Consider the following 16062-nt stretch of genomic DNA (forward strand, 5'->3'; position numbering starts at 1 on the left):
GTAGACTGATGATCTGGTCTCAGACCCCTCAGCAACTGACTGCCAGGAGATAAGCAAACGTGACTGGCCGTGGCACTAACTCCCACTGACATCAATTAGGCTGGTGACAGGACTTCACAGGTCTCCTTAGTTCAGTTCTGGAATTCATGTTGCACAAAGCCACATTTCATCATGAGATTTTTAAAACAATTTACTCTTAAAAACGGCAGGCACAATTGGAAAAGTGTTCCGTAGCACAATTGCTGTCTCGTGTATACAATTCAGATATTGGAAGGATCCTAAAGACAAATTCTTTTCAGGGAACTTCATGTTTAGAGGATTGTGAATCACCTCAAACAGATGTAAAAATGGGATTGTAGGATTTGAAATTATTCAATATTGAAAAGGCAGTCTACAATAATAACTATGAAGACCAGTTGATGTCCTACGACATACCCAAATGGTTCATAAAACAAAAAATGACACAAAATCATAGTTGGTTAAATGATCAAAAGCTTGGTCAATAAGATGGGTGTTAAACTGCGTATTAAAGGAGAAAGCAAGCTAGTGAGGTAGAGGAGCTTTGGGAGGAAGATTTAGCACTGCAAGTGAAGCTGTGGCCACCATTATTGGAGCATGAGGCCAACATTACATGAGTTCTGACATCCCACAGGGTTGTGGAACTGGAGCAGATTACAGAGACAGGGAGAGACCAAGTCATGAAGGATTTTGAAAGTGGATGAAAATTTTAAAAACAAGACATTTCTTAACCAGGAGCCAGCAAAGGTCAGTGAGCATGGACATAACAGTTGAATGGAACTTGTGAGTTAAAATATGGGTGGCAGCATTTGGATGACCTTAAGTGTATGGAGAGTAAAAACCAAGCAGGAGTGTATTAAAGCAGTCAGGGCTAGGGGTAATAAAAGCAGGAATGAGGTTTTCAGCAGGGGTGAGCTGAGTCAAAGTTGGATGATGTGCCAGGGAAAGAGATAGAATTGATTGCTAGAGTTTGGAGCTTTAACCAAAGGCTTTAATCTTCCCAATATTCATTTGGAGGAAATTTCTGCTCATTCAACACAGGATGCCAGATGAGGAATCTGCTAATTTTGCAAATTTGAGGTTTTAAGAGAGACGGTGATGCGGTAGAGTTGGCTGTTATCAGTGTAGATATGAAAACTAACATTGTGTGTTTAAATGATGTTGCCAAGGGGCGGCATGTAGATCAGAAGAAGGATGTTGGGAGCTGTGGTATGCTAGGCATTGTGATATCATTGTTAATGTGCTGTATCATTGTTATTTATTAACCTGAAATTTTTTTTGCATATTATTTTCTTTCTGGCAACACTGCTCTAACAGTCAATTGGAATTTGAAGTGAGATTTAGTATGTTGCTGTTCAACTCTGGTGGAGGAAAGGGACCAATGACAAAGCTCCGAACCTTCCTCTGTCCCATTGAAGATGTGCCACTGTAATTTGGCTACAATTGGGAATGCAACTGACATAAATCATACTTGTGCCCACTCATAGAGTCACAGAGTCATAGAGATGTACAGCATGGAAACATACCTTTTGGTCCAACCTGTCCATGCCGACCAGATATCCCAACCCAATCCAGACCCATCTGCCACCACCCCGCCCACATCCCTCCAAACCCTTCCCACTCATATACCCATCCAGATGCCTTTTAAATATTGCAATTGTACTCGCCTTCACCACTTCCTCTGGCAGCTCATTCCATACACATATCACCCTCTGTGTGAAAAAGTTGCCCCTTGAGTCTCTTTTATATCTTTCCCCTCTCACCCTAAACCTATGCTGTCTAGTTCTGGACTCCCCTGCCTCAGGGAAAAGACTTTGTCTATTTATCCTATCCATGCCCCTCATGATTTTATAAACCTCAATGGGTATTATTCGTTATTGCTGAATCACCCAGCAATACTGAGGTATTATTTATAGATTCTTTATTAAGTTATATTCCTTTGAAGCAATTTAGTTAGCTTTCCTTCTTAGGTTTATGTTCCAAATGAACATTTTTCTCATGCCCTTTACAAAGGTATCATCAACTAAAACTTAGTTTATTAATGTTACCTCTTTGCCAGCGTCAGTGTGGGTGATTTAATTTACTGTGCCACTTGTGCATTATATAATTATGATACATTCCAATCTTGTGTACTGTTCCATGGCTCTTATCCACCATGAAATAGTTATGACCCTGGCAATGAAGTGGTTTTGCAGGTGATACCTCAAGGCTGAGGGCTGGATTTTCATCATGGAAGAGTGAATCAGCACCCAAGATGTTTCTGCAGCTCATGACGCTGACTCCATCCAAGCAGAGTGGACAGGTAGAGTTTTTATCTGCTGGAGAATGGAACAGCCTAGAGTTGAGAACCCACCTCTGTGACAGAGACAGGCTGATGCCAAGGTGGCCACGTCAGAAGAGCCACCTCCATTAACAGAGACATTGTGCAGTTCAGATTATTGTAAAGCCCTCATAAAATGGGCCCTCTTGCTCTTAACCATGGTCTGGATGCCCGGGTTCAAGTCCACATGCTCCAAAGGTCATAGTCATAGAATCCTGCAGCATGGAGACAGGCCCTTTGGCCCAAACTGCTCCATGCTGACCAAAATGTCCATCCCTGTTAATCCCATTTCTCTTCATTTGGCCCATATCCTTCTAAACCTTTCCTATCCATGTATTTGTCCAAATGCCTTTTAAATATTGTTAATGTGCATGCTTCAACAACTTCCGCTGGCAGCTTATTCCATATGTTTACCACCCTTTGTGTAAAAAAGATGCCCCTCTGGTTCCTATTTATTCTTTCCCCCTTACCTTAAACTGATACCCTCCAGCCTTCGATTCCCCAACACTGCAAAAACAAATGAGTACATACGCCCTATCCATGCTTCTCATGATGTTATACACTCCCCTCAGTTTCCTATTCTCTAAAGAAAAAAGTCCTAGCTTGTTCAACCCCTCCCCCTATAACCTAGTCCCTTGCATCCTCGCAACATCTTTGTAAATTTCTTCTGCACTGTTTCCATTTTAATAACATTCTTCCTCCAGCAAGTTGACCAAAACTGAACACAATAGTTGTGTAATAGTGTCTCTGAACAAGTTGATTTGAAAACTAGGTTAATGAAATCCTCCTTATCCCTTGACCCTTTGTCTCCTTCATCCCTACTTTATTCTCCTTACCCTTTTGACCTCCTCATCAAACAAGGCCTCCCTCACCCACCCTACTACTTTCACCACCCTTCATCCTATTTCACTATACTTCACCTCTCTCACCATCTCTAATTCACTCACCCAAAATCCACTTCAAAATAGAACCCAAAAGCCTTAAAACAGAACTTTGAACTTGTTGAGATGCTCACTTATTTGTTAACACCTGTTCAAGTTAAGGAAGCTCACGTTCTCCATGATAGCTTTCTACACAGGCCCTCCAGTATGGAATTCATTAGAATTTTAAAAGGTAATCAAACTGTTAAACTGGCATTCTCCATGATAGCTCTGCTGTATAGAATCCATTGGTGCTTTTGATGACAGCCAAAAAATGGCAAAGTTGATCTGTAAGAGTTCAGGATTTCACATCGGACTAGCCTTTCATTGACAACCTTTGTACAATGCAAAATAACATTTTATTAAGTGGATAATTTATATGAAGACATTTTTTTTTACTTTTACAATGCTGCATTTTCACTTGACAGTTTGCCAGTTGCCAGGCGGAACATCTTGGAAACCATATTATTCAATCACAGCACTCCCATCATTTACTTTAGTAAGCATAGATATAAACCAGGCTGCAGATTTATTGTAAAGGTGATGTCACCAGTTTTTCTACTGTTTATGCACTTTCTGCCCCCAGTCTATGGCTGCACTCTGCAAGTGTGATTGAGGAAGACTGTGTTGCTGAAAGTTACAGTTTCTATAATGCTCATTTTCAGAGCACTGTCAGCAACTTCTAAGCAGCAACTTGTGGGGTTCCTGCCCCACCCTTTTCTTTTGCCATTGGAAAAGACCCTTTGTTGGAAATGAAGATGGGATTAACACTTTCACTACTCAGTGTCCAGCATTTTCTATTTCCTTCCTAAAGCAAGATTGTAAAATCCAGCATTGAATGTCAGAGATAAAACAAGTAATACTATACAATAAAGATATGCAAGTTCATTGATCCATGCTAACTGCACTGTTTAGCAAAATACTGACCAGAATCATGGTGGTTTATTGGAAAAAGTGAAATTGAATAAATTGTAGATTTACGCTGCTCACTAGCCAACCTGTTACTAGGAGCAAAAATACTCTCATAATACTCTCAGTGGGGACATTACTGAAAAGTGATACCTTGAAAACAATCTGAGCATGAAAGTAAAGTACATAAATCACATGAGAAGTAGTCACAACAGAGCTCTAAAGTTGCTGAATATTTTGTAAATTTTGTGTTATCTACTTTATAACATTAATTGAACAGCTTGTTTTGTTATATCTTGCTGCTATTCATACTGCAATGGTTAAACAACTTTGAATCATCGAAAATGATTGAAACAAATCTAGATTATCAAAAAAGAAAAAAAATTGGTGATCAGACTTTAAGAAGTGATTTGAATTTGACTGCATGCTGAGTTCATAGGTGACAATTCTGGAATAAAGCAAACCAAGAGTGAGGCATTTCTAAATATATTCTCAGTTCTTAACTCAGTTTTCTCACAGCATCCAACTTACATTTGACATTTCAACATGAGAAATAAATGTTTTGCACAAATAAGCAAAACTGACTATCATCTGATAAATAAAATTCTCACCTGTTTCCGGAATGGTGCATACATACCATATGCAATTATACTGTTGCTTTTTCCCTGCAATTGGGTCGATGTCACAAACTAGATTGTAATATCTGGTGTAGTATATTGACAGGCAATACTCCTACTTCATATGAGTGTGACTTTATGCCTTTAATCTTATTGCTTACAATAAATTGCCCATCATAGTCAGGCTATTAAAAACATGTGTTGAATGTATAGGAGACATTTCTTTTTATTGTAAGGGAAACTTCTTTGGATGAGTTGACGAAGAAGAGTTTAGTGTTTCCATTACAAGATTTTTAATCAGTTCTTGGTTTGTGGCATGGAGGAACCAAAAGAGTGAAATATATTTTTCAAAATGAGAGGAAAAATATAACTTTTTAAAGCAAATTTGGCTTTTCACACTCCCCAAAAACAAAATAACCATGTATTTTGTGAAGCCACTTTTCTAAGAAGTGTATTCTTACTGTTTTTGTTTAGAATGACTATCGGAAGTTATCTATGCAATGCAAAGACTTTGTTGTTGGTGTTCTTGACCTGTGCCGAGACAGTGAAGAAGTTGAAGCCATTCTGAATGGTGACATGGAGGCTGAGCAGGATGAAGGACACCACAGTCAAAGAGCAGGATTAACACGTGTCAAACTGGCCATTAAGTATGAAGTCAAAAAGGTACAATTTCTTTTAAAGTCTTGGCATTTAGAAATATTCTTCATTATAACTAACAACGTGGCCCACGAAATTACATGCAAAATTTTGAGTTTGTTCTAGATTGAACAGTGAGTTTTGTTTGCACTGACCGCATGGTTTGAAATGCTGAGTCACTAGTTTCTCCATCCAGGATTCTTGACGGACAGCTAACTTCTCGATAATTGGCAGGAAGAGAGGTTCTTAAAAGGGTTTTACAGAAAGGAAGATGTGGGTGTAGGCAAGAGAAGTCATAACTTAAGACTTAACAGAAGCAAATCAGCTGCAAAGGGTAAACACTGATGATTACCCCCCACTCAGGCTGGTTAAAACTGCATTGGAATCCTTTTGATGTAAGAGGGCGGCAATTTGCTTATTAGATGAGACTTCCACCTGAATAAGTCGGCTATCCCATCTGCCTGCAAGAACCTGCAGGTTAACGTGACACAGAATTAGGACCTAAGTGGGTAAGTAAATTGCTTAATTTTAATTGCTCAATTGCTTGGTTTCTGGTGGATGGTTAAATTTCAAACCAACCAATCTGTCTGTTGTGGGATAAAGTATGCATCTGATACTTGAAATTGGGGCAGGGAGAAAGTGAGGACTGCAGATGCTGGAGATCAGAGTCGAGGTGTGTTGCTGGAAAAGCACAGCAGGTCAGGCAGCATCCGAGAAGCAGGAAAATTGACGTTTCAGACATAAGGGCTTATGCCTGAAACCTCGATTCTCCTGCTCCTCAGATGCTGCCTGACCTGATGTGCTTTTCCAGCACCAGACGCTGGACTTGAAATTGGAGCGGAACAGTGGCTCAGTGGTTAGCACTACTACCTCACAACGCCAGAGACCAGGGTTCAATTCCAGCCTCGGGCAACTGTCTGTGAAGAGTCTGCACATTCCCCCCTTGTCTGTGTGGGTATCCTCCGGGTGCTCCTGATTCCTCCCACAATCCAAAGATGTGCAGGTTAGGTGAATTGGCCATGCTAAATTGCCCATAGTGTTCAGGGATGTGTAGGTGAGGTGCATTAGTCAGGGATATTAGGTAGGATAGGGGAATGGGTCTGGGTGGGTTACTCTTCCGAGTGTCAGTGAGGACTTGTTGGGCCAAAGGGCCTGTTTCCACACTATAGGGATTCTATGGTTCATCTTTCCACTACATTAGCAATTTTGTTCAAGCTGTACTAAAATAGCAAAAAGGAATTTCTAATAACCCTTAAAAGAACTGGATATTGGTATCTCATTGTGTAATTCCAGAACTTCAACATGTACAATATACTTTTCCCATTTGATAGAAAAACACCTGTTGCTTGCCTAAAGAGTAGCAGGTGGCTCAGTGGTTGGCATTGCTGCCTCACAGCACCAGTGACCGGAGTTTGCACATTCTCCCTGTGGCTGTGTGGGTTTCCTCTGTGTGCTTCAGTTTCCTCCCACAGTCCATAGATGTGCAGGTTAGGTGGATTGAGCATGCTAAAATGCCCATAGTGTTTAGGGATGTGCAGGCTGGATGGATTAGCTATGGTAAATATGGAGTTATGGAGATAAGGTAGGGGAGTGGGTTTGGGTGGGGTGCCCTTCGGATGGTCAGTGTGGACTCGATGGGCCAAATGGCCTCCTTCCACACTTGACTATTATGCATTATTGATCTCTGTTTTACATAAAAAATATCCATATACACTAAACAAATAAGAACAAAACAATGCAAGAGTGAGAAAATGTTGCTCAATTCAGTAACCGATATTTAACATGATTTGCTTTAATGAATGATTATTTGCTCCTTACAGTTTGTTGCACACCCAAATTGCCAACAGCAACTACTCACAATATGGTATGAAAACCTTTCAGGGTTGCGGGAGCAGCCCATAGCTATGAAATGCCTTGTGGTGCTCGTTATTGCGCTTGGGCTCCCATTTCTTGCAATTGGCTATTGGATTGCACCTTGCAGCAAGGTAAGCAATATTTTATTTCAGAATGGAAATTAATAATGTCTTTAAATCATGCAATAGAACACATCATGAACCTTTGTCAATTGTTGAAATGTTATCAAATATAGTTTCATTTTGCTATTTTTCAGCATTTAGCCTTGATTTCAGTTTAATGTTACAAGTGCTGGCCTACAGTTGACAATATAGATTTATTACCTGAGATTTATTCCACATCTGTTAGAATTGTGGAAAAGCATGTTAAAATCTATGTTTTATTTACAGTTAAAACCTCCACCATCCTCAAGGATCAGATTTACATTAAAAACCATGGAAACTGAAAAAAGGGGCAGGAAGAGTTTATTGCTAATGCTAAAAAGGACTTTGGGATAAAAGGTGCATTTTCAGGATGGTAATTTGTGACTACAAGAGTGTCACAATTACTTTCAATCAATGTCTGAGTGACTTGGAGGACTGAAGTGAGTGTACTCATGCCAAGTTGCAGATGACATGAAAATAGGTGAGAAGGCAAGTGCTGAAGATAAGATAAAGGGTAGAATCTTACAGGGATCTGAGCAACATTGACTGTGGCATAATTAGGAGTCCACATATGGCGAGGCCTATCTTGATGCCAAAGTAACTCTTTTCCAACTTTTATGCTTTTCATGGTGGGCAGATTCTTGCTAGATATTGGAGAGTTGCCAATTGATGGTTATTGTTTATTGTTAAATACTGTGTGAATGCCACAACTTTCTTCAATAGTATTCAACCTCCCATTTTACCAAACAAGTTAGATGTCAGAAAAGCTCAACAAAATAACCAGAGTGGGTACCTAGTGGATTCAGAGATAAAAAATATGATGCTGGAAAAGCGCAGCAGGTCAAGCAGCATCCAAGGAGCAGGAGAATCAACGTTTCGGGCATAAGCCCTTCTTCAGGAAAGGCTTATGGCCGAAAAGTCGATTCTCCTGCTCCTTGGACGCTGCCTGACCTGCTACGCTTTTCCAGCCACACATTTTTCAGCTCTGATCGCCAGCATCTGCAGTCCTCACTTTCTCCTACCTGGTGGATTCGGTTTGCTGCTGGCACTGAGCCACCTCCATGTTCGACACAAGGCAACAACATCTCAGGGCATGATACATGGGCACCAACTGAATGCAGTCCTCCTCCATGGTCGTTTGCATCTGCCACTGCGAACCCACCATGACCATTTTGATACTTATTTTATGCAGCAGCAGTGCCCTCAGGAAGCACAGACTTGCACAGCCAGGTGCACCAGCAAAAACACTGAAAGGCTGTTTAGCACACAGGGACAGGCCCCCAGCTCACAAACTGGACTAACTGCATCTCAGAACTGTTCACTCACTCTCTTAGTATTCACTCATTTAACATACCTGCTTGCATCCTTGTCTTGTCTTGTCTTGTCTTGCCTTGTTTTGCCAATTAGGGCAGTCACAGAAACAGCCTTGCTGCTAAGCAGCCCTCAGTCTAGGAGGGTACACGTTTTGTTGTATAACAGTGTGCCATGTCAATCTCATCCCACTCCAATGTGCCAGCAGCTTACAGAGCAAACACACTACCTGTGCAAAAGCCAGGTGTAGCAACTGGCCACCCTACAGCAGTGGCTATCTCTGGAAATCGCACCTCCATGGCACATCCACTGCTGGACAAATCTCTCACATTTACATATTTATGCAAAGAAGGAACTAAGTATTACAGTTGCTGAACTAAGAGGGCTAAAAGTACCAGCAGCACCCAATGCTGTGTGTTCATATTGTTCCATACTGTGCAGGTGGCACAGTAGGCTATCAGCACAGACCTCCATCAATTACAACTCGTGTTGCCATGAACTATACTACTGACCGATAGGAAAATACATTGTGCACCTACACAGAGAGACTCAAAAGCCGATGCATGAAAGTCAAAGTCATCAACATTTATGTACACAGTTTTATTTACAAAGAAAATTTTCTTGGCCTGTGCCACAAAAGTGCTCTTGATACACTTTTCTTCTTTGTCTCTCTCCCATTACATCTCAGTGTATTCCCTGGTTCCACAGATGGGAGAAGGTAGCCTTTCTGATGTGGAGTCTATTGGCCCCAGATGTTTGGGGCGGGGTGTGGTGGAGGGAGTGATCCCAGCAGTGCATGTATCTAGACCAACCAGACATGCTGAGTGTCTTCTTGCCAGAGATAAGTTGACTGTCCTTGGCTTGGAAAGAGTTGACACCATCCAGGACAAAACAGACTATTCAATTTGCACACTCGCCATGATTTTCAACATTGATTCCCTCACTACCAACACACACGTAGGTATCATTTACAAGATTCACTGCTGTAACTCACCAAGGTTCCTTTGACAACACCATCCAAACGCACAACCTCTGCGATTGATAAAGACAAGGACAGAAAATACTTAAGAAAATTATACTTACAAGTTCCCCTCCAAGCTACACAACCAACCTAATGTGTAAATATATTGCTGTTCCTTCACTGTTGCTGGGTCCTGGAACTCCCTTCCTAAAAGCACTGTTAGTGACTTTACACCCCAAAGACAGATGGTCCAAGAAGTCAGATCACAGAACCTTGTCCAGGGCAATTAGTGATGGGTAATAAATGCTGACCTAGCCAGCTACACCAGTATCCCGTGGAAAGATTAAAACCAAATCCTTTTAAAATAGATTTAATAGGGAGATTGCTGGCATAGTTTAGCGGAGACCTAAATTGATACTTTTACTTGGTAGCTAGCATCTTGATCTGCATACTTGCTATGCAATTGCTTGGATGTCATTATTACTGAAAGGAGCACTCTTGACTTCATGACTAGTCCATCTGTCCTCCTTAAAACTGACTTCAGTAATATATATCGTGAAATCAGGCTCTTTAAAATTGGCTGACTGATGGGGCCCTTTCTTTGAAAAAGTGCATAATCTGCTTGTTTTGACACTTTGAGCAAAATGAAAACCATTTCATATGAATGTAATTATACATTTACATCTGAAAATAAAGTTTTCAAGGCTGCGTAGCCTTACTATAGCGCTCGCCTCTCTAGTGTCCTAATAGGTTGACATATAATTAAATAATATTGTACATTTTAAAATATTCTCTTGCATTTTTGATCTAGACACGGCTATCTCCAAAAGGAGGTAACATACACAATTTAGCACAATATGTAGCTATGGAAAAATGAAAGTGTTTGCAATGCATGATCACAGAATAGCAGAATTATTACGATGTGTTAGGAGACCATTCTGCCCATCATGCCTACACTGGCTTTCAATGCAATTTGACTTTGTGCTAAACTCCAGACTTTTCACCATAACTCTACACAGTATTTCTCTTCAAATCACCATCTGATGCCCTCTTGAATGCTTAGTTGAACCTATCTTCACCATACCACCAGGCCATTCCAAACCCAAATCACTCACTATGTAAAAAAAATTATTTTCTCACTATGCATTTACTTCCCTTTTGCAAAACCCTTTAAAGCTATGCCCTTTGGTTCTCAATCTTTTTATGACCAAGAACAGTTTCTCCTTATCGAACATTTACAGACTCCTCCTGATTTTGAAAACATCAATCAAACCTTCCCTTAGCCTTCTCCTCTCCAAGGAAAACATTACAAACTTCTCCAGTCTTAAATATAACTGTTGCATTATGCAGTGTCATGCAAGGATAAGAAAATGTAATCAAGAACAGTCTGTGTGTCACGGGCTGACAAAGTGATGAACTGATGAGTATTGGTTCAAGTGCGAACATTTTTCATGTCACGGAAATGAATCTTATGACATTGATGATGAAATGGAGACCAAAGCAGATAGGGAGAGACAATATGTCTGGAAATACTTCATTAGTTACTATACCTAAATAAAATAGTGTTTATTGGAGGTTTGGAGCTGTTCTTTAAATCACAGTGTCATTATGAATGACATTTTAATTTGCAGCAGTATTTTGTTCTGTGCTGTAACCAATCTGTATTTCTATTCTGTGGACATCATAAAATTTACATGATTACAGCTCAATAATACTCTCTACATTGTTTGTAATGTAATATTCCGATCCTGCAATGAAAAGTATGCATTACTTTTCCTGACAAGGAAACAAATTATGTTGAATTGTCTTTCATTTGGATTATAGTGATATGATTAATAAATATTCCCCCATGTTAAAATATACATGATTTACACCATGAAACTTTGTAATATTCAACAGAATTACATATCACTGGATTTGTACGGTGAGTACATTACCTAGAAGTAAATTTGTGGACTAACTATTTTCTTTTAATTTATTTTAACTTTATAAAATAAGGAATGACCAGATCAAATCACTATTTGGCAAAAGCACTGATCTCTACTTTAGACTTCTTAATGTTCTCAGTTAATCTTTGACACAAGTGTTATCTAGATCACCATGAGTGATCACCATGCCTCGCAGCGCCGGAGACCCGGGTTCAATTCCCGCCTCAGGCGACTAACTGTGTGGAGTTTGCACGTTCTCCCCGTGTCTGCGTGGGTTTCCTCCGGGTGCTCCGGTTTCCTCCCACAGTCCAAAGATGTGCAGGTCAGGTGAATTGGCCATGCTAAATTGCCCGTAGTGTTAGGTAAGGGGTAGATGTAGATGTAGATGCAGATGTAGGGGTATGGGTGGGTTACGCTTCGGCGGGGCGGTGTGGACTTGTTGGGCCGAAGGGCCTGTTTCCACACTGTAAGTAATCTAATCTAATCTAATCTAATCTAATCTAATCTAATCTAATCTAAATCAATCGATTTTTTTTAAAATCTGGAGCCCTAAAATGGGATTGTTACTCTATAGAACAGTATGTGTCTGTCATTCCTGCCAATATTACAATGCTCAATTTATGTCTGGAATTAAATTAGCAGATCTAATTAATTATACATTTGTTGTTTTGAACCCCTGAAAATATATATTTTGACAGTTTAGTGCCCTCCCGTTCCCCAAGCACGTTTATTTATTTTCAGTAAAAAAACTTATAAGAAACAATGGCTAAACTACAATGTGAGTCAGTTTTAAAAAAATGTATGTAAAAGCATGACCCCACACATTAAGTAATTATACTGCTCTTCTAAAAATGTTGAAATTCTAATAACATCCAATTCACCCTTATGCAAATCAGTCAGCATGTGAATATTCTTGGAGGTGATGAAGCTTGTGGTTTGTACTATTCAAAGGGCTGTGAAAAGACAGACTGGAAAAAAAGAACAGAAATGTTGATGCACAGGATTCTCCCAACACAAAATGTTAGCCCATTCTATAGTACAATAAAATTCCTGGATTTCTCTTATAATACAGGAAGATTTTTCCTTGGGGAAATGAAAATGCAGAAGACATGGAAGCAAATTTTCTTTTCAGCCTCTGAGAAATTGCATGGAAATTGATTTTGACGGATCCCACATCATCTTGTTTTCTGGTAGCTGCTTAAGACAGTGTAATGTGCAAGGGCTTCATTAAAATAATAAATTCTATTTTAAATTACATTTAAGTATTCCTCACTCAATTTCCTGTTCTTTAAGTTTATTTGTTTCATAAGCAGGTTGACTTTTAATGAGGCAGTTGTATTTTCCTCAGTTCTTTGTCTGGCTTTAGGTCTGCTATATCTTTAGTCCTTGTTTGATCAAAGCAAGCAGGACATACTAATGTTAGCACAAAAGCCATTGAATATTATCTGCAAAACCACAGGAAAGCTGACTATAAATGAAGCACTTACAAGAGTTCAAAGAATAAAGAACTTGAGTAATGGGGCTCCTGGAACATTAGTTTTCTTTCAGACTCCATCAGCAAGAGGGCATCTAACTTCAAACTACAGCATCCCGTAACATTTGGCAAGTCAATTTAAAATTAATAATGATAATTACTTGTAACACATCCCAAATTGCATTTAACTGTTGAACTGGTACAAGATTTAAGGAAGCATGCCAGGAAGATCAGATACTGGTGCTATGAGTTTCGAACACTGCCACACATCAGGGAGGGGGAAAGTTACCTTGACAGTGAGTTTAAGAAGGCAGTCACACCGCCTAAATTAATTACTTCAAATTTGGTCAGTGGTCAGTGACATGAGGATGTGACTACCAGCGAGGCAGGCAGAGGGATCCAGGAGATCATGCTGAAGGAGCCTCAGCCCATGGGCTTGTCTAATAGGTTTGAGATTCTCGCTCCCTGTGTGGACGAGATTGGGGGCTGTAGGGAGGATGACCAAACTGACCACCGCACTGTGGTCCAGGGAGCCATTTGTTGGGAGGAAGTAGAAACGTAATTGTAATTGTGGATAGTAAAGTCAGAGGAATAGACACTGGTCTTTGTGGCCAGGATCAAGAGTCCCGAAGGTTGTGTTGCCTGCCAAATGAAGGATTTCTCATTTGGGCTGCAGAAGAACTTGGGGTGAGAGGGGAAAGATCCAGTTGTCGTGGTCCATGTAGGAACTAATGATATAATTAGACAGAGAAAAGAGGTTCTGCTGACTGAATATGAGCAGCTAAGGGCTAACTTACAAAGCAGAATCAGAAAGGTAATAATCTCTGGATCACGTCCTGACCCATGAGCAAATTGGTACAATGTCAACAAGATTAAAGAGGTAAATGGGTGGCTCAAAGATTGCTGTTGAAGAAACAGATTAGAATTCATAGGAAATTAGCACCAGTACTGGGGAAGGATGGGATGGGCTCCACCTGAGTAATGCTGGGACCAGAGCCTGGTACATATAATGTTGTGTGCAATACAGAGATGTAGCTTTAAGGGGCTCAGGCCTGGGAACTAAATATCCCATGATACATGTTCTATTGAAAGGACAGGCAGATAGACAGAGAGGTCGGGGTTACCTTATCAGTAAGAAATGAAACTAGATCATAGCAAGAAATAATATAGAAATGGAAGCCATAGAATCTGTGTGGATAGAGTTGAGGAGGCGCAAATGACAAAAACCCTGATGGGATGGTTTGTATTCAGGTCCCGATTTTTCTTTATCTGTGTTTGTCGTTGTTTGGTGTTTATGGCTCGTTCTACCGCGTCTGGCCATTCTTGATTTGTTGCTTGTTTGAATAACGGTTTTTGGCGCGCAATTTCCCGGTTGTATTTTCGGAGTCTGTGGTGGGCATCATTGATTACAAACCTTCACAAACCTTGCAAAACCCTGATGGGAATTATGTACAGCCCACCCAGCAGTAGTTAGGAAGTGGGGAAGAAAATAAATCAAGATATAGAAAAAAGATGTAAGAAAGGCACTTTCAAAATAATCATGTGGGACTTCAATATGTAGGTGAACTGGGAAAATCAGGTTGGTAGCAGATCTGAAGAAAGGAATCTGAAGAAGGTCTATGAGATTTATTTTGGAGCAGCTTTTGGTAGAAGTCATGAGGGAACAGGCAATTCTGATTTGGTGATGTGTGTTTGAGGCAGACTTGATTACAGAGCTTAAAGTGAAGGAACTAATAGGGAGCAGTTACCATGATATATCAGAACTCAGTCTGCAGCTTGAGAGGGAGAAGCAGTAAAGGTAGACAGAAGAGACAGCAGAGAAGAGCTGGCCAGAATTGATTGGATGAATTGGTGGAATAGCAATGGCAGGGGTTTCTGGGATTAATTTGGGAAACACAACAGAAATTCATCCCAATGAGGAAGAAGCATACTAAGAGGAGAATGAGGTCACCATAGCTGGTAAAGGAAGTTAGGAACAGCAGAAAAACAAAAGAAAAAGCATACAGTGTGGTGAAGAGAATTGGGAAGTCTTTAATGGACTCTAAAATTTTACTGAATTACCTTCATCCCCAGCCCCATTCACCCATTGTACTCTTTGCTACCTTCCCCCACCTTCCTCTCTGACCTATCACCTCCATCCCTACCCCCATTCACCTATTGTACTCTATGCTACTTTCTCCCCACCCCCACCCCCCTCTCATTTATCTCTCCACTCTGCAGGCACCCTGCCTTTATTCCTGATGAAGGGCTTTTGCCCGAAATGTCAATTTCCCTGCTCCTCGGATGCTGTTTGACCTGCTGTGCTTTTCCAGCACCACTCTAATCTAGACTGTGGTTTCCAGCATCTGCAACCCTTGTTTTTAAAACAACTGAGGTCAGACCAACCAGCCAATAGCTTCCTGTCTTCTGCCGCCCTCCCTTCTTAAAAAGAGATGTTACATCAGCCATTTTCCAGTCCCCGGAGACCCTCTCTGACTCCAGTGATTCCTTAAAAATCACCACAATGCCTCCGCAATCTCCTCAGTTATCTCCTTCAGAACTCTGGAGTGTAGTCCATCTGGCCTTTAAAAAATCAGCAGAGAATAGCTAAAAATGCAATAAGTGGGAAAAGGATGAAGTATCATAGTAAGCTAGTCAATAATATAAAAGAAGATTGCAAGAGTTTTTTACATATCTAAAAAGTAAGCAACAGTCAAGCGTGGACATGATGTTGGAGAAGTAGTAATGGGGACCTCAGTTGTTTGTAAGATTTTAGAGTCCATTATTGAGGAAGAGATTGTGGTGTACTTTGAAGTATGTAATAAAATGGAACTGAGTCAGCACAACTTTGTCAAGGAGAGGTCATGCCTGACAAATCTGTTAGAGTTTGTTGAGGAGATAATGAGCAAGTTAGACAAAGGAGAGCCAGTGGACATGATCTGTCTGGATTTCCAGAAGGTCTTTGACAATGTGCTGCACAGGAGGACTTCAA

At 40.5% G+C, this 16062-nt stretch overlaps 1 protein-coding gene across 3 annotated transcripts in view; it reads left to right on the plus strand.

The window, feature by feature from the left end:
- Positions 1-16062, plus strand: part of LOC140485736 (short transient receptor potential channel 3-like) — a 190820-nt gene that overhangs the window by 115270 nt on the left and 59488 nt on the right. For all 3 annotated transcript variants that reach the window (XM_072584215.1, XM_072584213.1, XM_072584214.1), the window contains 2 exons: positions 5259-5447; positions 7241-7405. In XM_072584215.1, coding sequence (XP_072440316.1) covers positions 5259-5447; positions 7241-7405 — 354 coding nt within the window. The remainder of the gene's footprint in view (positions 1-5258; positions 5448-7240; positions 7406-16062) is intronic.

Source organism: Chiloscyllium punctatum, chromosome 14 (genome assembly GCF_047496795.1).
Source record: "Chiloscyllium punctatum isolate Juve2018m chromosome 14, sChiPun1.3, whole genome shotgun sequence".
In the NCBI taxonomy this organism is placed as follows: domain Eukaryota; kingdom Metazoa; phylum Chordata; class Chondrichthyes; order Orectolobiformes; family Hemiscylliidae; genus Chiloscyllium; species Chiloscyllium punctatum.